We start from the raw sequence: 22,623 nt of genomic DNA on the forward strand, positions 1-22,623 counted from the left end.
CTCTGAGTGTACCGATAAATAAAGCAGAGTGGAAAAATAGACTGCGGTGCGATTAAAGTGTCTGATAAAACGTTGACTTTAGAAAGAAATATCCTTGAAACCAATGTTTTTGAACACAAAGACTTATTACTCACAGCTCGGCAGAAACAGTTAATCACAATCACTCATCTGCCAGATACTGTGGATGTTTTAGTGCTTCACTGAAGCGCTCTTGAGTTGAAGCATGATATCTCTAACAAGTAGCTGGCAAATAAGGCGAAGCATTAAGCAGGTTTTCTGCAGCTGACCATCTGCGCATGGAATGCCAGTCTTCAACTCATGTTGCTCAGTCAAGCTTATTTGCATAGCTTGTTTCACAGCGGGATATGATAAAACAAGCTGTTATGCAGTGTTTAAACTGACCAGTGCAGAACTAAAACTGTATTGTGCCACAGTTCACCTCTAATTGGGGTGAACTCATCTTAATTTGGTTGCAAAAGAGCAGAGGTTGATAAATTGCATAAAAAGAAAACAAACACAAAAAACAAAACTACAGAAAATTTTAGTCAGTGTGTTTTTTGTTAAAGAAGTGCTACTTTTGTTCGTTTTTACGGGTCTACGTCACTGCATCTTTATGGATTCCTTTTTTTCTTCCTCTCTCTTCGTCATCGCAGCAACTTTTCCTACAATGATACTTTAAAGCAGCTAAGCAGTTGTAAAAGAGCAAGGCATCTGATTCTCAGCTGTAATTTGGAAAATCATGGTATTCATATAAAAACAAAACTATGACTGCCATAAAGACCAATGCACACTTTACATTAGCTTTCAAAACTGTGAAAACCTCTGACATTTTTTGATTTAAACTTTTATTCTGACTTCTAGCACTTCTAGCACTAGCACTTTGCATTGCCTTGTTGCTGAAAATATGCAATATAAATAAAATTACCTTTGCCTTTACCTTTACCTTCTGCAACTTAACTTTTACCTTCTTCTAAAAGTATACACTATACTAACTTTATTAGGTTTATGACACTTACTGATGCACCAATTGAGCTTTTCACATCTGATACTGATAGCTGGTTTTCTTGACTGCTGACTTGTAACACATATACAAGAAAAAAGTGCTTTGCACTTTGTTTTCTTTCTTTGCTTTTTTTAAAAAGATACAAATACGTGCATCAACGCTTGAGCCTTTTGTTGATGAATTTATGTAAAGAAATTACTGGGTGTTCTTGGTTTTGATGCATTTATTGAATAAGAAAAAAAATTTTTTTTGATCATCTGATCAGTGATCAGAACCGGTCGTTTTTGTTTTCTTTCAATAATCTTACCGGTTTTATTGTCATTGAAATGATTGCATTTTAAAAGTGTTCACGTAAACATGCGATCTGTTTATTTTAGTTGATGCGTGTCTAAGAATATTATCCATAACATTTATTTACTTTTCTCCAATTCTGATACACTCACTCTTAAGTAAAAATGAAGGAAGAAGAATGAAGGAAGCATTTTGTGGTTTTGTAACTTTTTAAAATGTAAGGATATATTGATAGCGACAAATAACTCATCAGTAATAGTTTTCATGTTTTTTTTTATTGATGGAAGAAAAATTCGTCTTTGTGCTGGACCAGCTGTTTGTTTCAGACTCACAGAAATAAAAGACATTTTGTCTTGTAGAATTTGTTCCTGATTGAACTCTGTCTGCCCCTTAAATTCCCCTTCTCTCTATTCAATTTATTCATTTACAGATTAAATAACGTAATTAAATTTTTCAACAACAGCATCACATGAATAATGTTTTGTGTTTGTGACGCACTTCACAATGACTCCCACTACTTAAAAATCTCGCAGCCAGTACCTTTCGCTTGCAAACAAAACTTTTATGGTGACACTTGCTTCAGGTGGGAATATTTATAAGAATTAAACAGCATACAGCAAGCTCATCTGGCTTTTTCTCTTCATTTTCAGCGGCAGGGACCTATTTTCTTGCTGCCAATCTTCTGTTGCTGCTTCTTTGTGGATGCAGACAAAACCCTGAGAGCTGTTTGGCGCGGCAGGCATCCCTGCAGCTTCAGGGGACTTTGTCAGATGTGTACCCAGCACACAAAGCCCCTGGCCTGGCCGTGGGGATGGCAGCCTCTGCCTTGAACCTGAACGGCCTTGGAGTCATGAACAGGTACAAGGACTTTGATAAAAATCAGTTATTTCTACAAGTTTTATTACTATGGTTAGTAAGAAACTGTTAGACCAAAGTGGTGAGATTGATCTTACTTATTGAAAGTGTGTGTTTTTTTTGTTTTGGTTTTGCTTTTATTTGAAGCTTTGGTGTTTGTTAATGATGTATGTTTCCCTCCTCTCTGCAGCAGCAATCAGTTTCACTCCCAGCCAGGGTCCTCCAACGCCACATCTAGAACAAACACCAGCCCAGTCGGCCGACCTGTGCTGCCGGTTCCGGATCGGAGCACCTACTGTCCGTTACTGGGGGGAAGCCTCTACAGCCCAACGAGTCCTAAGGTAGCAACAGCACCATGTCCAGTCAATCTGGAAACATTTCTTTATATTTCCACCAGCTCCTGTGAAGTGAATTTAGAAACATATGCTGTTAACTTTAGATAGATGGTTAAAAAAGAGTGGACCACCATATTTTGTATGTATCTGGGGTCTTTGGATTACTTCTAGTCTTTAAGTTACTTTTAAACTTTGGTTTTTGTGACTCGTTGGAGACGGTGGTGTGTGGTTTTGTTAGCTTGAGGATAGAAATGCCCCCAGAAACCACCACTGTATGTGTTACTTTTGGGTAAAGTGTGGACAATTGATTCTGTTCTATCTCTTATTAAAGTTTAATTTTGCTTGATAAAAATCTCGTCTATAAAACGTAGAAAAGGTGTTCCTATCTTCATAATACATCTACAGAATAGGTTGTAGAAGGAGTAGAATGATATATATTAAGGAGATATTATGTCTGCAAGAATAAGAAGAGACAAAGTGTAGCGAAGTTTCGGGGCAACCTAAGAATACTTTCTTTTGATTTTTCAAAAGACAGAGTCAGAGTCACAAACCACAAGCTGAAGTTTCTGTAACCTGCATAGAATTGGTTGGTCCAAAAAGCAGCGTTTTGATACATCTTTCTTCAACTCGGCACCTTTAATAAGAAAATACTTGCTATCAAGTATACACAATATACACAATATACAAAATATACAACACAATAGGAAGTGTACTTGCTATTGTGTCGAAATTTATTTCAAGGCATTGTATTCTTTGTTGTGAATAACATAGCAGTTTATTTTATTGTTAATTTACTCTCAATGTATGCAAAATCAGGATGTGTTCACCATTTTGTAAAAATAAATCATTTTAAAGTATTTTTTTCTATATAGCACAACAGCAGCACTTTTGTTTTAATCCTGGATGGAAATAATCTTTGGATTTGATGTCAGGCTAAAGGTGTTCACTCCACCTTCACAAGAGATGTGATGGTGTTTTTATATCATAAGATCTTGTTTCATCCTTAATTTTTAAATAATAAAAAAATAATATAGTTATTTACAAAAAAATAATACTTGCTGTAGAAATCACACTGTTTCTGATTTTTAACCCATAATAGTCAAAACACAATATGTTTCCTTCCCTGGAGTTTAGTTTAGAAGTTAAAGCTACTCAACTGCAAACATCAATAAATTTGTCATAAATGCGTCAAAGTAACTTTACATTATTGTGAATTATTAATGGTGACTGCTAATGTCCCTTCTTTCTTCCCTTAGACGAGCCCCCGATCTCTTAGCCAAGCCTTTGTCTTTCCCCCTCCTCCAAATTTGCTCTCCCCCTGCGACACAACTCGCCCTCGCTCCCCCTCGCCGCGAAGCCCAGAGCGCCTGGGAGTCAATGTGGGCCAACGCATCCGACGCCTGAGCGGTGAAGACAGAGGGGAGGGAGACGGGCAAGAGGAGACGGGAGGAGGGACGAGAGGGAGCGAGGCGCGAGAGGAGAGGAAACGTCAGGAACATCTGCTCCGGATCCACAGAGAGCTGCAAAACGTTGAGGTGATTTTATCTACTTTCTAACGGAAATTTATCTTTATGTAGTCATCTATGCAACTCTTTGTTTACATCTGATTATGCAAAGATTTTCAGTCATGGATGAGAAGTCAGAGGAATTTACTTCTTTATTTTTTTAAGTTAATTGAATAACAATGTTTTTAAGAGCTTTCTGGTCACACCGTAGCAATCTGTGTACCGTTTTCCAACATGATTAAACTTTCTTTAGCTATTGTATCTGTGTAATATTTATCACAGATTAAAGCGAAGGGAGTAAAGTTATTTTTCAAGAACTGTTGGGTTAAGGTTTGTTAAACAGGTAATTCTTTTCTCTATTTATTAGAATGTGCTAGTTGTGGTGTCTTTACTTTCTGAGTCATTCTACTCATATTGCTGAAAAATATAAATTAAACTGATATTTTAAAAGATTTTAATATATTTAGCCTAAACAATTAGAAGGTTTTAAAAGTTGTATTAAGTATAAAACTAACATTTCCTGCATGCGTATGTACTTAACTTGGCTTGGAATGCTTAGTTTTATTTTAAATAGTGCTGTATTTACCTATCCACTCTATAGTGGGATAATGTCCCATAATCTCAGTTTATATACAGCATTATCCGAGCAGATCATAGAGACAAATTTCTGTTGATGTAGAAATTAGTGAGCCGTTGTGTTTCCAAATACAATTTGTTTGCTTATATTTATACTGAATTTATTGTTAGACAATGAAAAACAAATGGAATCATAATAAATGTTCAAAACAAATACTCCTTTATTATTTCTGTCTTTTAGGTCAGGGGAAAAGTGGGCATCTTTGAGGCCCACATTTCCGGGATCCGCACCCAGGCCCTTAATAGTGAACTCCAGCGCAGTCCTCGGACGACAAGACGAGCGACTAGCCAGTCCTCTTTGTCTCCCAGCCAAGGAAACACACTTCTCGAAAATCCAATGACCCACCCACAAGTGACTAAAGTACCTTCTGTTGCCCAAAATGGCAGAGAGGTGGAGGAAGGGATGACGGAAAGACTAAAGAAGGAAAGTGGAATGGATGAGCGCGAGAAGAACAGCAATGCTATGAAGTCAAACACAGAGAACAAGACACTGATTGATCAAAATGACTGCCATTCACAAACAACGTTACAAACTCCTTATGGGGATAAACGGATTATTCGTTGTTTGCCTGAGACGTCAGTAAAACATTCAGCTACAGATGAGGAGAATAAGGAAAAACTGAGAGAAAGGGAGGAGGAAAAAGTTAGAAAGGAGGTAGAAAACAGAGAAATGGAGCGAGATGAGCGAGAACGGACAAACAGAGAAAATAAAGATGAGCAGGAGGATCAGTGGGAATCAAAAGTGCTGATTCAGACCGAAGGAAAAACGTTTATCAATATCTCTGAAACCCCTGCGTTACCTCAAGGACATAACAGTAATAACGTGAAGCTGAGTTCGCTGAACGCACCTGATCAAACATCCGACCATTTATCCTCCCTGCTTCCCTCCATCCCTGCAGTCATAATCACCGACCACGGTTTGGAGAGCCGGTCTCAAACTACCGACGGCTCTGGCTCGGAGCGGGGACTGTCACGGTCCCCCAGCCCCAGCTCCAGTCCTGTTCCATACTCCTCGTCTCGCCCTCTCAGGAAGCTGTCCTCCTCCTCCGCCTCCTCAGCTGGATTCTCCTCGTCTTGGGAAGAGTCGGAGGATGATGTTTCCAGTGACACGGAGAAGGGAGACAATCTCCTGAATCCTGCACATCTCAGTTCTAAGCAGAAAGCGGTGAGTCGACCCAAAATTTGTTTTGGTTTTTGTCTTTGTCAGCTTGAAGAAAAGCTTGTCATTTACAGAGTTCCTTAAGGATTTCTTTTATTTTCATGAGAATAATGAGCAATTTTTGATTGCACTTTATATTTCATAAAAAGATTAACTCAGTTGTATTGAGTTGTTGTTTTAGATCTAAGTAACATTTCTTATCTCAAATCTCTCTTAATAATGACTTAAGCGGCGGTATATTGCTCTATTACTTTATGGTTTAAGTGTTTTATCTCTGTTTATTGAGGGATTACTTGGTGTCTGTATTCCCATCTGCAGGATCCAAAGTTTTGCAGCCAGGTTTCTAACTGGACCCAGAAAAGAGACAGCTACATAGCAGAAAAACAGACACTTAAGAGGGATATCTTTAGTTGATGCCATAGTGGAGGACAATATTGGTTAAATGGATAATAGCTGTACAATATTAGTAGATATTGATAAACAGTGTTGAAGTCTTTTTGCTTCAGATTCATTGAAAACCTAGGCCCCAGGGACTGTATTTTAATGTGCTATTATTGGATGTGACATTTAATTATCTGATCTTCCTGGATGAGTAGAGGTGTGAAATCAACATTAAACAGATTTAGCACTTGGTAAACTTCCATTGAATGCTTTTTAGAGCTTTTCTTAGGCGCAAATATTCATGACAAAGTTGTTGGATCAACCCAGAAGGCAGAAACAGTGAAAATAATTATTACTGCAGTTATTTAGCAGCGTGAGTTGGTTCATGTTCATAGTTCACAGGTCACAGTTCCAATATTAACAGGTCCACATTATAATTACTTATAATTATATGTACTTCATGACATTATTGACCAACTAGGGCACTGAATTTGTCGGTGCCTAACATTTGTAACCCTCCTTAAATGAGTTTTTGTTCTCCCTTTCCTCACATAAATAGTATTTTATAATGGTGAAACTCCCCCAAAAAGTCACTCATATTCATACATAAGCAAAATGAGTAAAATACTGAGTGAAAAAAGGCTTATTAAGACGATGTTCCTATTAGCAATCACCTTTTTTGCCCTTTCAATTTATTGCATGGTCGAAAACACACAGTAATAATGAATTACTGCCAGACACTAAAAGTTGAAGTTACCTTGGACAAATGGTCAAAAATACTTACGTCAGTTGTTTTTATGACTGTACGGACAAAAAATTAAAATAATTCAAAGTGGATTATGCATAATTGTGGTCATAAAGGCATTAAAATCTTCCTTTATTAATACAATCCTGATTCATTCTAAACTTATTTAGCTGACAAAAATTGCAATTATGTAAAAATCTGACATCATTGGTGATGTTACTTCTGCTACTTATAATATGCACAAAGGTCTCAAGGAAAAGTTTTCTGTGTCTCCTGCCAACAAGTAATACAGTCATGATGAAAAACACACACAAAAAAGCAAAACACAGTTGATTAGTTTGAATAGTTGCCATTAGTTCAAATTCTTACGTTAGGATGAAGACTTTACAGTCAAGTTGAAAGCAAGAAAAGAGACATATGCTACATATATCGGGTCCTTTTAAAGATGGTAGAATAAATTATGTGGCGTTTGTCATGTAAAAACAAGCACTGTTCATTTCAAAGTCCTCAAAAAAATTGTTCATGCACCACACTGCTAATTAGTAATTGTGGCTATATCTTCTTTTTAAGTGTAATTTGTAAAAGTGCCATCGTCAGCCAAGTATTTATTACCGACTGTTGTTAATATTCACTTTGGATGCTGTGCATGTGACTGCAATGACAACACTTTTTTTTTTTTTTAATCTTGTTTTATTCTACTTAACATAACATAATGGCATGGCTTTTTAATGCAGTTTTTCTCCATTAGCTTGTCTAACTGCTGTGACAGGAAGTTCTTGTTTGGTTTTATTCTTCTGACTTTGGCTAAAGGGTCTCAAAGGGTGCTGGATGGATTACTGGAATGTCTTTATAGTTGTTTCCTCTTTCCACCCAATAGCTTTTATTAATTTTGTTGATCCCCAATCCCAACTGGGAGCTTATTGCATGTGTTTGTCGCATTACTTTGTTTGCAGAAAACCATTCTTTAATCCGTCTCTGTATAGAACGTCATCTACACAGTTTAGCTAAACTGCTGAACCTCCGGAGCCATTAAAGCACAAAAGCAGTTTTATTGTCTAAAATATTTTCACTGAGATTATTGGAAGTGCATTTTGTTCTTTTTCTTTCCTGGAAAGAGTTTGCCCTGACTTTTTTTGTTTTACTTTGTCTATGTGTTTATTGCAACAGGGTGGTATATCACACGCTGAATGAAAAGAAAGTACTATTGGTAGCACATAATCAGCTTACACAACATCCGCATTCATTCACAAACAGAACTTACAGGTTTTAGTTGGGGCAGAGAATTTAGTCAACATAAATTAGCTCAATTCATAAGTGATTTACCCATCACACCATGCAGGTAAATTGTCTGAATTGCTCTGGATTCAGGTGCCATAAAATCAAGTTTTACATGTAAGACAGAATAATAAGCTTCTCTTTTAGTGTTTTGCTTCAGGAATCCCTCTTTATGCCCCTTGCTGATGTTCCTGAATATGCCTCTGCATGTTTCTGAGTGCTTCTCTGTCAAATTGCGTCAAGCCCACCACCTGAGTTACCTCAACACTAGCAGGGATCGCGCCCTGTTCTTGCTAATGTGCAGTTCTGAAGCCGTGTGAGATTGTGCGTGTTATAAAACAAGGTGAAGGCATGAGAAATTGCATTAAACCTCCTGAATGTCAATGCAGCTAAACGCCAGGCCCTTTTCGGGTTTGAAGTGTGTGTGTAAGCATGTGGGTGGCAGCTTTTTACAAAATCACTTGACTTTCCTTTGAAAGGAAGGATTGTGGGACTGATTTCGCATTGTTTTAAAACTTCCTCCCTTATAAGTGACCTTTTTGGCAAACTCTCAGTAAGATCTTTTTAACAGAAGTTTGCTGAAAGATTGCAAATTGAAACCAACCTCTCCACTTACCCTGCTGTTGTATAAATCATTTGTTTAAATGAATTTGGCTTAAAGATTTGAATAGGGTTTGTATTGTCTTTTGCATGTTTCCATTCATTGTTGTTTTTTTCTATTTGTCCGGATAAAGATAGAAGCCAAAGCTCTCGGTGCAATTTGCAAGCAACATATGGGCACATCATGACGTTGTCTAACATGTAGCTTGATTTTGTCTCTAGCTTGTTACAGTTCCTGATCCGTCCTTTAAGGAAATCTGATGTGTTTGTGCAAGAGGCAAACGTGCAGAAACACATAAAGCGTGCTTGCTCGTGTAGGAGGTATGTGGGAGAGAGTAGAGGGACAGAGAGAGGAGGAGTGATACAAACACAGTGGAACTGAATAAGAATTTAGCTGCTACAAACACCAACAAGGAAATAAACCATTTTCATAGTATTTAGTCTGCAGAAAAGACAAAGAAAAACTGAAAGCGGCTCTTTAAAAGGTGTTTGTCATACCATTGAATGTTCCAGGAAATGCATAGATGTGTTAACATGGCTCTGACACAGCTATAAATGCCAGAGCGTGAATCAAACAAGGGCTAGAAAAAGGAATTTTTTATTGCATACTAGGTGTAAAAAAATGCAAATGTGAGACACATCCAAACACATTATTTCTCAGTTATGAGTTGATCCCTTTGCTCTGCTTTGCTGTCCATTTGTTTTATAAATTTTTGCAAACAACCGTTTCTTTAATAAAGGCATTTTAGAGTGACGTTAAATGCTAAATATTTGTAGAGCGTTGTGACAATTAAGATGAATTGAAAACATTTTTTTCCGACAGAAGGTACACGTAGAGACATTTGGTAGATATTTTAACTATCTCGCATCTCTCCTAAAATACAAGTCACTTAGAAATGTGCTGGCAGTTTTTTTTTTCCTGTTCTGATAATGTTTGCAGCAGAAAGACACCTGTCACAGATTGGCATCGGTGTTTCAGTTGAGCTCTGTGGAGGAAAAAAATGAAGCTTCGACGAGATAATAGCTGTTTGTTGCAGCTGGGAAATGTCTTCAGGAAACAAATCTACAAAAGAAAACTTCAAAGAAGCATCTGGATTAATAGGATACGTTTATTGTAACATTTAGAAGAATTTATTCAGGGCTTGTTTGAAATGGTAAATATTCTGCTTTTACAGGAAATATAAAAACCTTTTTATTATTCTTAATTAATTGACAGTACCAATTTTTTGTTGATTTGCCTTTAATATTCTGCATATAATTTCCACATATTACATTTTTTTTCCTTTACTTTATATTGCAGTTTTCAATCAAAAACTTTTCTATAATATTAAACGCCTCATTCCACAAATGCGGTTCCTTTAACACAACTTAGTCATTTCCTTTTTTTTCTTCAAATTTAACCTCAACTAGGACTTGAAATTACATCTATTCTTATAATAATATGTCAGTTAAAAAAAACGAAATCAATCAGAAATTAGAAAACTGGGTTTTTTCACTTAAGCTCAAGTGGAGCAATTGGTTCTGTGAACTCTGAGAGAAAAAATAGTGAAATGGTACAAATTTAGTTTGAGATACAAACATTTTTACATTTTTCAAGTATGTTGGGGCAATTTGCAGAATTTGTTCTTTTAAGAACAATTGGTATGGCTGCTTAACAAATCTACTTCACTTATAAAAAGTATTTATAATTTTCTTTTTCTCTCCCAAAACTTATTTTGCAGGTTTCCATTTCAATTCTTTACCATTTCAAGGCAATTTTTCACTTAAAATGTTCAGTTACACAAGTATTTTTGGTTAAGTGTAGTCATTTCTAACTAGTTTTTATTGAAAAATGTAGCTCACATGTATTTTACGTGATAGTAAAACAAAGTATAGACTATTTTAAAAAAAATAAAACCTCAGTTGTCATTAGCTTAATATTGACACTATATTTTCTACATAAATGTGAATGTGTCATATTTAATCAATTAGTGGCATTTGGATAATTAGTGAACCCAGCAGTGCAGTTCCTGTAGGACAACATTCCTAACCCAATCACGCTCACATCTCGGTCCTGCTGGTTCTGTGGAAGAATTTGTTAAAATGATGTTGTAACGCCAGCATAGTCCCTTTTTGTTTTTATACTGCTGATTGATATTTAGGCTTATAACATATTTCAGTGCCTTGCCAGTTCATTTTGAGTCAGATAAGTCATACAGACAGAGGTTGGAGTGCTAACTCAAAACTTTGTTTTTTTTGCTTTGAGCGTTATAACTTTTATTGACTGGTGTTTCAGCTGTTCTCTGTGGACGAAGCCAGTTTGATCAAAATATTATGAATGTTCTACTTCACAGGCTGTGAATTTTAAAAACAAGTTGTGGGAAATGTACTAAAGAAAACAATCACAGTTTTTGCCAACAGCGTCAAAATCGTATGACCTTCCAATATTGTGTGGCCCCAATTTTAGAAAGTGTGTCATCTTTCAGCCAGTGTGAAACTGCTGTTTCTGATTCTTTTTCGTGGTCTGTCTCAGGACAAAAAATGCTACTTTGCTTTCTTCACCTTCCATCGTGAGAATCTTTCTGTGCGTGAGATCTTTGTAAGCCACATGACACATCGTCCTACAAGAGCAAAAGCTTGTGGCTTCTTCAGAACTCGGTTGTCCAGCAGTCAGTCTTTAGCTTTGCGTCCTTTGTTAGCTGGGGAAGGACATTCATGTGGTTTGGCTCTCTTAGAGCTACGTTTGTGATGATCACGGGAAAAAAATTAACTAAATATTTTTTTGAATGCTAAATTAACTATAATAATTATTAATAATAATAATAATATATTTTTATTGGGCTTATTAAGAATTAAATAGTTTTTTTATGTACAAAAAAATGCTTTTCCTGTTATTTTATTGTTTAGCTTCTCACTTTGTCAGGGCTAGAATAAAACTCCTTCATCTTTCAGATCTTATGCAGACTCAGTCAAGACTTTGAAGCTATTTTGGGCAGAAGCAGCAAAAAGGATGCACAGCAGGACATCTAGAAGCGAAGTGATACACGCATAGTGTTACGAAACCATATGTAGAGTTTGTAAGGCACGGGATGCTTGAAAAGATTTCTATAAACTTTCTGCAGCTGAAAAAGATGCGCCTGTTAAATACACAGATCGACTATATAAACAAGCTGGCCTTTTTGAAGCGAAGGCCACACCCGTCCTGCAGTAACCGTAAACCCTAACACATCATCGGCACACCTTATGCACACATTTCTCTACAAATTTAGTCAGTAAAATATCACACATTCATCAGCGTACACACAGAAAGTGTAACCTGGTAAAGCTACATTCACATCCCTTTTTCTGTGTCTCTGATAAATGTGGTAACACGCTGACCCAAACCCAACATCATCACCTTTCGTGTCAATTTTATGCTTTTTCCTGCGAATTTAACCAAAATGAGAGATTTCTTTTGGCCGTACTTCACTGAGGTGAGCAGCCATTTTTACTGTATGTCCAGCACTGTAAGTCAACTGAACTATCAGCACACAAACACACACACGCACACACACACCCCGTTTGTACTGCAGTGGAAAATCTTCACCACCACAGCGCAAGTTGCCTAGCAGCCCAGTGACGTCAAACCGAGTTTCCCTCTTACAGCTGTGCAGAGTCTCTAAGTTTATGGGTGTGTGTTTAACCCAAGTGTGTGTTTGTTGCAGTGCCTACTTGGTTTACCGTGAGAGGGGAACCACTGGTCAGTCCTTTATTTGGTGCTTTTTGTGTGAGTTTGGAGAATGCAGCTGCATGTTTTATGCATGACATGAAGAAGTCCGGTCAAACTGCTGTCACTGAGTTTGGTGGCCTAGATGACAGACGGCCTTTACTGGACCCACTGCTCGGGGGAAACCCTGCTGGCTCTGACACACGGTTATGAGAAAACACTCATGCATGTGAGCCAGAGATCAATATGTAGGAGTATTAAATGCACTGACATTCCCTGGCAAATTTGCAAAGGACCCCCTTGAATCACTTTGGCTTTTTTAGTCTTGCAGAGTCAAGCCTAGATCGAAACTCAGATTGGCTCTTTAATGTTCCATAGTGACCTCAATTTGGAAAGAAGTCTTCTTATCTAACTGCGATGTTTGGTTACGACATAACTGAACAGCAGCCACATTCAAAACATCTAACCTCCTTTCTACTGTAAGGTCTTTCTTTTCCCAGCTCACCAGCACAGTCAGTATTTCAAAGCTGTTTTTCCAAACCTTGGTTACCAAAGGATTAATCATGCTCTCCCCAAGGACGTTGTTTAAACTGCGTCACCCTCACTGCAGCCTAATGGTGCCTGTGTGCTTGATTTTTCTTTCTTCTTTGACTTGCGAGTAAGTGTGTGTTTGTGTTGTGTTTGTGCACCTCGTAGTCTAAACTTTTGCAGACTCAGACAGTTGCAGTATTTGTATCTGCAAGGGGACCTTGTGGTGAGAGATATCGAGCCTGTTGTTTCCTCAGAGTCTCTCCGTTGAAAACATCAGCGTGCATCAGTGTTTCCCCTGGTTGTGCACATTACACATTAGTAACCCAGAGTTACCCTTTGCCCTGAGTGTCTTTTTTTAACCATTTAACACCTTTTACTGCACTACTTTCCGCATGCAAACAGCTGATATCAGGTCACATAACTTCAGTTTCTTTTTATTGATAATTAAACATTATATTCCTATATATCTGTGCATATTTTTAAGATAAAAGTTTTGACATAAAACCAATGAATTTGTAGCTTCTGCAAATTCATGTAGCTGATGGGTTGAAAATCATGCATGTTTTAGAGCCAGTAATGACCAGTGACCAGTAAAACCTCTCTTGCTTAGTGGCTCTCCCTTTTTTTTAGTCTTTCCTCTATCTACTGTTTACAGTGGGCAAGGCCAGTTTTTTTTCTGTCTTATTTTGTTTGTAGTCAGTGGCGGATGTGGAAAATACTGTCGCTAAGGCAAGCGGCAACCCCCCCTTCCTCAACTTCCTGTCTGCAAGAAGTTCCTTCGCTTACAATTTCCTCTCTCTCTCTTCGACTCTCCCTCAATGGAAACTTTGCTGTTCTTCCTGCTATCCTCCTGTCACTCAGCCAGTCTGGGGACGGAGATAGAAGAAATCTTTCACCGAGCGGCCAAAGATGTGAGACAGACGGCGGCAAAGGGAACTTACAGACAGAGGGAAAAGGCTTTTGAGCCTTCAGCGACTTTCTAAAAGCAGTCTTACTTCTTTTTTCTTTGTCTTTTTGCAGACATGAAGAGACACGAGTATGCACACATATCATTTTTTGGGTAATTATATCCAGAAGAAACTGTCAATCAACACTGTGGGCATATGAATATACTGTAGATGTTTGCACTGAGAAGAGTAAATCAAACACTGATCTAACAGAACTTGAAAACTTTAAATCAAACACCATTAAATTAAGACTTGTTGGATTTTATTTAACAGTCTGAGGCCTCTCGTTAAGTTTCAACAAATGTAATTAAGCTTCACTAGAAAAGCTCCCTTTTGTAGAAAACATCTTATCTAAAGCCAGGAGGGCAACAAGGCATCTTTCATTCATCTTATAGACAGTAATTTCTCAACAAAGTGGAAGCCAAGCTGAAAAAATGTCTGTCCTGTTGGATCACAGACACTTTGGGAAAATCCCAGATTGCAAACAGGAAAGAGTAGTGTATATATGGAAACAAATAGTATTAACACTTTGCACACACTGAAAATAAGAAAATGCAGCTCCAACTTAAAAACAAATGCATTAATTAATAAGTAATAACATTATGTTTATCAAAGTTAATTTATTAAGTTGTCAAGGTAAACAAACATGATTAAAGTACATTTGATGAATTTCATTCTATTTCTTATGACCAACTAACACAATTTTTTAAGTCAGAGCTTCATTTTCGTTTTGTTTTTCTGTCAGATTGAATGGAGAGCATCTTTAAACATTTATTTTCAAGTCTTGTCCCACATTTTATTTTGGGTTTAGTTTTGACCTTGACTGATCCACATGAACTCATGAGCATGCTTTGATCCAAACCATTCCATTGCAGCTCCGACTGAATGTATAGAGCTGTTTTCTTGCTGAAAGATGAACCTTTACTCCATGTTTAAGTGCTTTGTGCCTCCAACACGGTTTTCTTCCTCGACTGTACTATATTTTGCGTCACTGACCTTCACATCAACTCTGACCAGCTTCCCTGAGCTTTCAGAAGGAAAAGTGCCACCACCGTGTTTCACTGTAAGAATGGTGCAGTCAGCACCTTCTTGCTGCAAGGCAACAGTGCTGTCAAATTGCATCACTGTGCAGTCCACATTGAAAAATTAATTTCTGAATACATTTTCTTGTTTTAAAAGTACAAAAGAATTGACATGTATAGGCTGGAGGAAGTACAAGTGATATAATTAAGTTCTGTTTAAGATGAGAATGGAATCATTATGTTACATCAGTTTCCTAATTCAACAATAACAACCTGCAGTTTATCTAGTTACACGTCTTTAAGAATTGCTGACAGAAACAGGAAGTAATACAGTCAATAGAATTTGTTATATTTAGTCTGTACCGTCGCCAAGTCAAATTGTCTTAAAATGTAGATAAACTAGACAGTCTCTTTGATTGCTTAGGTGCATTGTGAGTTTAAGTAATTAAAATTCACATGAAGTCTGCAGTAAAGTCCTGAGTAGGTTGCCATAGAGTGTGGGCAATGCTGGTTTGAATGCTTCCTTTTGTTTATATTAGCTAGTGTTGTGGTTTTTTTTGTCATCATCATTATTCACCCAGAAAAAAAGTAAAAAAGAAAAATACTCTAACTGCTTTCAAGTATAAAACATATGTAAGAGGAATTTGTTTGACTTCTAATTAAATCCAGATTATTTTGCATTCTCAGACTCACACACACTTTGCTCCATCTGTTTTTCAATTGTCAAGACCTGTGTGGAGATTTGCATGTCCAGATTATGCTTACCCTGTGTTTTGCCAATCAAATGACCCCGCAGTTGTTTGTGCCTGCGCTCAGTCAGACACACACAGGTGTAAATGTTGCTGAGGTTGGGAAAGAGGTGCCCGAGGAGCCGGGTTTTCCAGCTGTGAGAGGAGCGCAGGCCGGTCAGGTCATCACTTCTGTCAGGTTGCCTGGTTGACTGGCAGCCCATCTGTCACGATGTGGTCTGCATGGCTGTGTTCACTGTGGAGTGTTGTGGCATCACTCGTAGCCATCTTCATCATCACTGTCATCCACCGACGCAGCAGCCCTCAGGTAACCCACGCAGGAGATTTTTTTCAACTCAGATCTACACCTACTGAAAGATTCGTGTTTGACAAACTAGAACTAGCAAGATTTTACTGAGCAGTAGTGATTCCAGGTGGAATAATCGATGATTTGAGTTTTAATTTTAACTTATGAAAACCTCTGAAGTACTTTCTGCGAAGGTCACATAGAGACCATGTTGGGTGTTGCTCTGTTAAGCTGGTGCAGACTCTTGCCTTGCATGCTGGAAAGTATGACAGAACTCACAGAGGAAGCGCTAACTTCAGCCAGTAGCCACCACTCTTTTCCTTCCTGCTCATTGGCTAAACAAGTTGACAAAAATGAGATAAGTTCCAAACTTTATGAGTGTTTAGAAAACAAAAACAAATATGTTGGCTGATAACCGAATGTTTTGTTTGTTTAATTTACAGCCTTAATTACTCATAATACATGTAAACTAAGCAATTTCCTGCCTCCAGGCCGCCATAATTTTCCCTGTAAACAACCCGCTCTCCTTTGATTTTTTTTTGTCTTGTTAAATATAAAAGAAAACATTCTCTGTTTGTTGGACCTCTCAAACTGAGAAAAGTTTAGACTTTCTGCTCAGGGACCCATTTCAGATGACCTCACTCTTAATGAGTTTCCATCATGTGATTTCTATAAACGCCAGGGTTTGGGTGTCTTTTGGTGCTTGAGTTTTTTCCTAACCCCTTCACTGGTCCAGAGAAGAAAAAAACATCATGTGACTTTTGAATGCTTTGAATGAAAGTGTGTGGACATGTTTAACCATAGATAGTCATAGTAACAGCTGATGAATTTTCTTCAGGTCCAGATTATTGGACGTGGGTTAAATGTCTCCTTCTATGGTTCGCTCCTCTCTTATCTTATCCCTCTTCTCCTCACTTCTCCTCCTGCTGCTCTTCTTCTTCCCTCAAGTTATTTGGAGACATAATATTATTTCTCCTGATTCTCACAGACCGGAGGAAATCTTCTCTCAGTGAGGTCATCGTTAACTTTCTATTTGCAACATGAAGCGAGAGGATTTTGTCATATTAGTCAAGCGGTGTTTAGGAAGTTGGATTTTCAACACATATTTTCAGCTCGGCTGCAATCACTGGTGACCTTGTTGTCGAACAGCCAAGCTTTGTTTGAACTCTCAGAGTCGAGCTGAATTTTTCCACATCTGATGTAATGATCCCGCTGTTAACAAAAAAAAAAAGTGTCTTGGATTGCTGGGATGGAGATTGAGTTTTCATTGTACAATACTGGCTTGTACACTAAAAGTCTGTTTTATTTCTATTTTAGATTTCCAGAGTTTCTGTGCACTGGGTTTATTTATACAGAGTAAAAATGGTTTCTCAGCAAAAGCCACATTCCAACCACAAACCTCTGCGAATAGTAATAATTTTTTTCATTGGCATACACAAAGTAGTGTATAATTGTAAGGTGGAAAGTAGTTCTACATCATTTTTAAATAATTTACAAGAAATAAATCTGAAAAGTGTGGCATGTCATTGTTTTCAGGCCCCTGAGTCAGTACTTTTGCAGAAACCCCCCTTTGTTGGAGTAACAGCCGCAATTCTTTTTTGGTATCTCTACCAGCTTTTAAACTAATCTTTCTGCAGATTGAGGCTTCCCAGCATGATACTGCCACCACCTTGTTTCACAGTTTTGGACTGTGATACAAGTCCCAAACTGTTTCACAGTGCCACACATGTCACAAGTTTAATGTTGGACTCATCTGACCAGAGAGCAACTTCCCCACATGAAGGCATAATTTCTTATGATTCTATTTCAATAGTAGCTTTGTTCTTGCGGCTTTTTCTCAAGGCCCAAGCTTTATTGTGTGCAACTTTATTTATACTGAGTCTAATTTACACTTAGGCTGACATCATTTCCTAATCAAATGACCTCTAAAGATTTCAGTTGCACAGAGTTGTATATATATGTGTGTCAGAGTAACAAGTGCTTGATATAAATGCTCACCAGACTTTTCTGATTTTTATTTGTAAGATGTTCTTTCGCTTCACAGTTATGAACTACTTTATTTTGGTCTATTGCATAAAAGCCCAATAAGATACAATGAAATTTATGGTTGTAACAGAATATGGAAAACACAATTAATGAAGAACAGTTTGAGCACTATAAAGCCAGAGAACTAGTAAAAAAGAAGGAAGAGTTGGATTTAAATCAGAGAAAAGCTGTTTATGTTGAAACAACAATGCTGTGTGTGTACGTGTAGTTGCGTGTGTGTGGGTGTGTGTGTGTGTGTGTGTGTGTGTGTGTGTGTGTGTGTGTGTGTGTGTGTTTGTCACTTTGTGAATGAGTGTCTCTTTGTGAGGCAGGACTCCCACAGTTCAATGCATCCCTGCCAGGGACAGGGTGAGCCTTTGCTGAAACGCTGGGTCTATTCGTGTTTGTGTGAGTTACCAGGGGAAACCCTGGCTCAGTTCTCCAGAGTTTAGTTAAAATGTTAGAAAACAACAAATGTAAAAAAAAGAAAAGATGACTGCCCGAGGTCACGGATAGTCAACACAATGTATGTGTGTGTGTTTTTTTTAGGCGCACGTGTTTATTATGTCTCTCATAGATTTTTAGCAAAACAGTGAAAAGCAGATAATTAGCCAACATATTTAAAGACAGACTTTAAAACTGCTTCTCTTCTTTATTTAAACTTACATTTTGATATTATTTAACCAGGTAAACCCCGTTGAGATCTAGATCTCATTTTCAAGAGGGACCTGGGCAAAAAATTTGCAATACATAGCAACCTGGTTACAAGATAAAAACAATTAATACATATGCACAAGTATAAAACAATAAAAACAATTTAAAAACAATGTCACTGTTTCATAGAATCTTGTTGCCTATCTTTAAGAAATGCTCTAAATAAGTCCAGTGAAATCATTTCCGACATCTTAAGTTCAGACTGCAACTGATTCCACGCTGTGGGGGCCAACACACTGAATGCCTTCTTCCCTTTTTCAGTTCGAAAGCGTGGGACATTTCAAGGGTAAATACATTATTCAGCCAGTTGGTTTATTAGGGTTGGATTTGAACCTGTTCACTGGGTTGAAGTGAAGTTTGTTGGTAAATGGTGCTCTGTAAGTGAATTGAACTGAATATACTACTGTTTCACGACCTTCTACTGCCTCAGATTGTAAACAGTTGTATAGAAATTAAGTTAATTGTGTTTAGCTGTGAAGCAGATACTAAATCTAATGGAGATTGTTTATTTGAATGTAGCCCATGCAGTCCATGCAAAATATAGGTATGATGCAAATGTGCAACGAGACATAATCGTGGAAAATATTGAACTAAATCTTTAGTCTTAATGCATGTATGTTATTGTATTGCTGAAACATGACTTGGAAAGTAAGTTATTAAACAGTATACTTTTTATACTGCAGCTAGTGGTACTTCACGCTCATACCACTAGGTGGCGGCAAATGACTTTCAAAATGTTTTTTTTTGTTTAAAATTTTGATCAACAGGCATCTCAGCTGCTCAAAGATCAGAAGCAAATTGTGTCAAATTCTAAGCTCGCCTCAAATATTAGTCTAAACTGGGTGGAAACTGAATAAGTCAGAAAACTGCTTTTACTGTTAAGGTCGTAAACATTCTTATAAAAAAACCAGTTTCTGTTTTTCTTATAATTCTTTTTTTTTCTATTTGAGAACAGATAAGACCACAGTCCATGCTGTTGAGGTTGTATACTGAAAGTCGTCTGGTAGTTTAAACCTCTATGGTAGTTCAAATCTGAAACCTTCCAGAGGTTAATCTTTATTAGCTATGGCTCTGTTATCTACTTTTACTAAATGATAATAATTATAATTTTTTTATATTCCACTTAATATATTCTTGGAGAGCAGCTGATTCTCTGCCCGTGTAGCTACTCAGAAATAAACATCCTGAATGTCATCATGCTCCAAGTCTAAGTATTGCAGTATAACAAAGTAGAGATACATGATAAGACTCCAGGGGAGGAACACTCCACTAAGGCTCTTTGTTTCTCTGTGTGTGTTTATGCAGCACAAGTCATGGAAGAAGATAAAGAACATGGTCCACTGGTCTCCATTTGTTATGTCCTTCAAGAAGAAGTATCCCTGGATTCAACTGGCTGGACATGCAGGTATGCATGCACATGTTGCAGAACACAGGCGACTTTCTGGTGACATAAGAAAGGGACGGTTGAATCCTAAGTGCTCTGACACATCTAGCTGAAAAGTGGTTGGCTGCAATGTTAGCGCTATACATCATCATGTTGGACCCCACGGAACCTGTTTTTTTAACGGAGATCTAAATCACGGCTGAAGTGACTTCAGTCAGCTAAACTAAGCTACGGTACCTCAGGCTCTTTCTGTAGCTGCCTGACTGTAAAGATTTTTCTCTTCACAGGGAGTTTTAAAGCGGGTGCAAATGGACGCATATTAAAAGTAAGAAATTAGCTTCAAATCATCTCTGTTATTAACAGCTTCCTCATATTTGTAATTCTGATTTAAATGCTCATTTGTTAATGATGTCTTTTAGAAACACTGTGAATGTGAGCAGCGCTGCTTGTCCCGGCTGATGGAGGATGTGCTGAAGCCCTATGTTCCTGGTTATCATGGAGACGTGGAGAAGGATGGCCAGAAATACAACCAGATGGAGGATCTGCTGGCAGAGTTCGACTACCCATGTGTAATGGACTGTAAGATGGGAGTGAGGTGAGAGAATGCAAAATTGTTTTCACAAAATGTTTTACATAATGTACTTAATTCCACTGACTGCTCCAGGTTTTTGATCTTACAGAGGAGCTCGTCTGTTGTCTGAGATGTGAAGTGGAAAGTTATTTTATTACGTGTCAAATACAAACATAATTGTGTCATTGTGCAGTATTTTAATTTATGTTAATTTATTTACATCTGTTTCATTATTTTCTAGTCTCTTGCTTGAGACCAGGAGACCATTATCTTCTGCTCCCCAAAAAGCTGCTTTTTCCTTTAACAATCAAAGAGCACAATAATTCCAATCCCTGTTGATGTTTGAGAGTATCTGTCAAAATTATCACTCATTAAAGTCTGAAACTTGACTTTAAATTTGACTAAACTTGACTTTACAATGGTAAAAAAAAATCAGTTTTGGTTAGGAAATTGACCTTACATTTATATCGTTAAGTTTAAAGAAAATTCAAGGTGCAAAAGCCAAGTTTAAAGTAAGATATGTGGCCTTGCACATATGCCAGTCACCAGGTACTTACCTGTGCAGGGTAATGTTGCAGCTTTTTTCTACATAAAATAGATAAAGTTTGCATCCCTCAAAATGCATTTTTCATCTTTTATTCTCATTCAAATGCTGTTGTTGTATTCTTCACTCGAGTGAATCATCTTGATCATAATTTTGCTCAAAGTTCTCCAAAACTTTAATGCCACTCACATAGGTACGCATTTTACCATGTTTATATACAACACTGAATGTTAAATTTAGAAAAACTTTATTGAGCTGCTTGTCAATAAGCAGCTCAATTGACAATTTTTGTGGGAAAACAGATAACCTCTGTAGGTCAGTTATAACTAAAAACCTGACCTTAGGAACAATATGCAGTGCAACGTGTGTTTCTTCTCATGTAACCTTTGCATATTTTCCCTCTTCATCCCTCACCAATTGTGCTTCTCTTAATTCTTTAGGACCTACCTTGAAGAAGAACTAACCAAGGCTCGGAGAAAGCCTGCGCCGAGGCCCGACATGTATCAGAAAATGATCGAGGTCGACCCTGAGGCGCCCACATTGGAGGAAAACGACAAGAAGGCAGTGACCAAGCCAAGATACATGCAGTGGAGAGAGACAATAAGCTCAACGGCCACCCTGGGGTTCAGGATAGAGGGAGTCAAGGTAAGACTCTCAAAGAGGGACAAAGGTGTGTGTGAGCAGCTTTCCTTCCCTTCTTTCTTCCAACGGCCTGCGCTGCTGTGTGGTTAATTCAGGAATATGACCTAACTTCCTGTTTTTCCCAGAAACTTCCTCTCAAGGTACAGGAGTACCCTTGTCCTGTATGAGTTCTGTCAGTGTCAGCTGTGTCAAACTCAGCATACGGTTCTGACATATTGTGTCCACACTAAAAGTCCCTTTGTCTGTGGGAGTCATGGCTATATAAGGACATTCACAACCTCCTGGTGGTCCGCTGCCATGATGCGGAGGATTATCCCCAGAAAAAGACGTGTGTGTGCTTTTTCATTTGGAAAATTATGCACGGATCGTCACCAAGGACAGCCAAGCCTATAGCAATGAGTCTATTATGTAAGCTGAAAACATGGTAAAGTGTGAGTTGAGGGCAGATTGGATCAGAGACTCTTCAGACTTTAAGCCATAAAGAGGAAAAAAAAGTACTTTTGCTTCTAAATATTACCTCGTTGCTAGGCAGCGAGCGGAATAAGAAAAGCTAATTTATTCCTTCTTAAACCACCTAACTGGTGACCATCAATGGTCTCACGTCATGTAAGAACATGCTTGCTGCAGCGTTGCATTTTCTGCCACAGCTTCGGCTTCACACGCCAGCACTCTGTTACAACTTTGAACATTGATACTTCCACATTTGCTGTTTTAGAAGGGAAGTGTACAGTTTGGTCT

At 37.9% G+C, this 22,623-nt stretch overlaps 1 protein-coding gene across 5 annotated transcripts in view; it reads left to right on the plus strand.

The window, feature by feature from the left end:
- itpkb (inositol-trisphosphate 3-kinase B) overlaps positions 1 to 22,623 on the plus strand; it is a 40,252-nt gene that overhangs the window by 12,322 nt on the left and 5,307 nt on the right. For 3 of the 5 annotated variants that reach the window (XM_032585583.1, XM_032585579.1, XM_032585582.1), the window contains exons 2-9: positions 1,951 to 2,152; positions 2,340 to 2,490; positions 3,741 to 4,019; positions 4,807 to 5,790; positions 20,050 to 20,149; positions 20,416 to 20,453; positions 20,548 to 20,723; positions 21,684 to 21,888. In XM_032585583.1, the coding sequence (XP_032441474.1) occupies positions 2,106 to 2,152; positions 2,340 to 2,490; positions 3,741 to 4,019; positions 4,807 to 5,790; positions 20,050 to 20,149; positions 20,416 to 20,453; positions 20,548 to 20,723; positions 21,684 to 21,888 (1,980 nt within the window). In that variant the 5' untranslated portion in view covers positions 1,951 to 2,105. Of the gene's footprint in view, positions 1 to 1,944; positions 2,153 to 2,339; positions 2,491 to 3,740; positions 4,020 to 4,806; positions 5,791 to 20,049; positions 20,150 to 20,415; positions 20,454 to 20,547; positions 20,724 to 21,683; positions 21,889 to 22,623 lie in introns of all 5 variants that reach the window. The other 2 variants (XM_032585584.1, XM_032585581.1) reach the window with 2 other exon arrangements.

Source organism: Xiphophorus hellerii, chromosome 15, assembly GCF_003331165.1.
Source record: "Xiphophorus hellerii strain 12219 chromosome 15, Xiphophorus_hellerii-4.1, whole genome shotgun sequence".
In the NCBI taxonomy this organism is placed as follows: domain Eukaryota; kingdom Metazoa; phylum Chordata; class Actinopteri; order Cyprinodontiformes; family Poeciliidae; genus Xiphophorus; species Xiphophorus hellerii.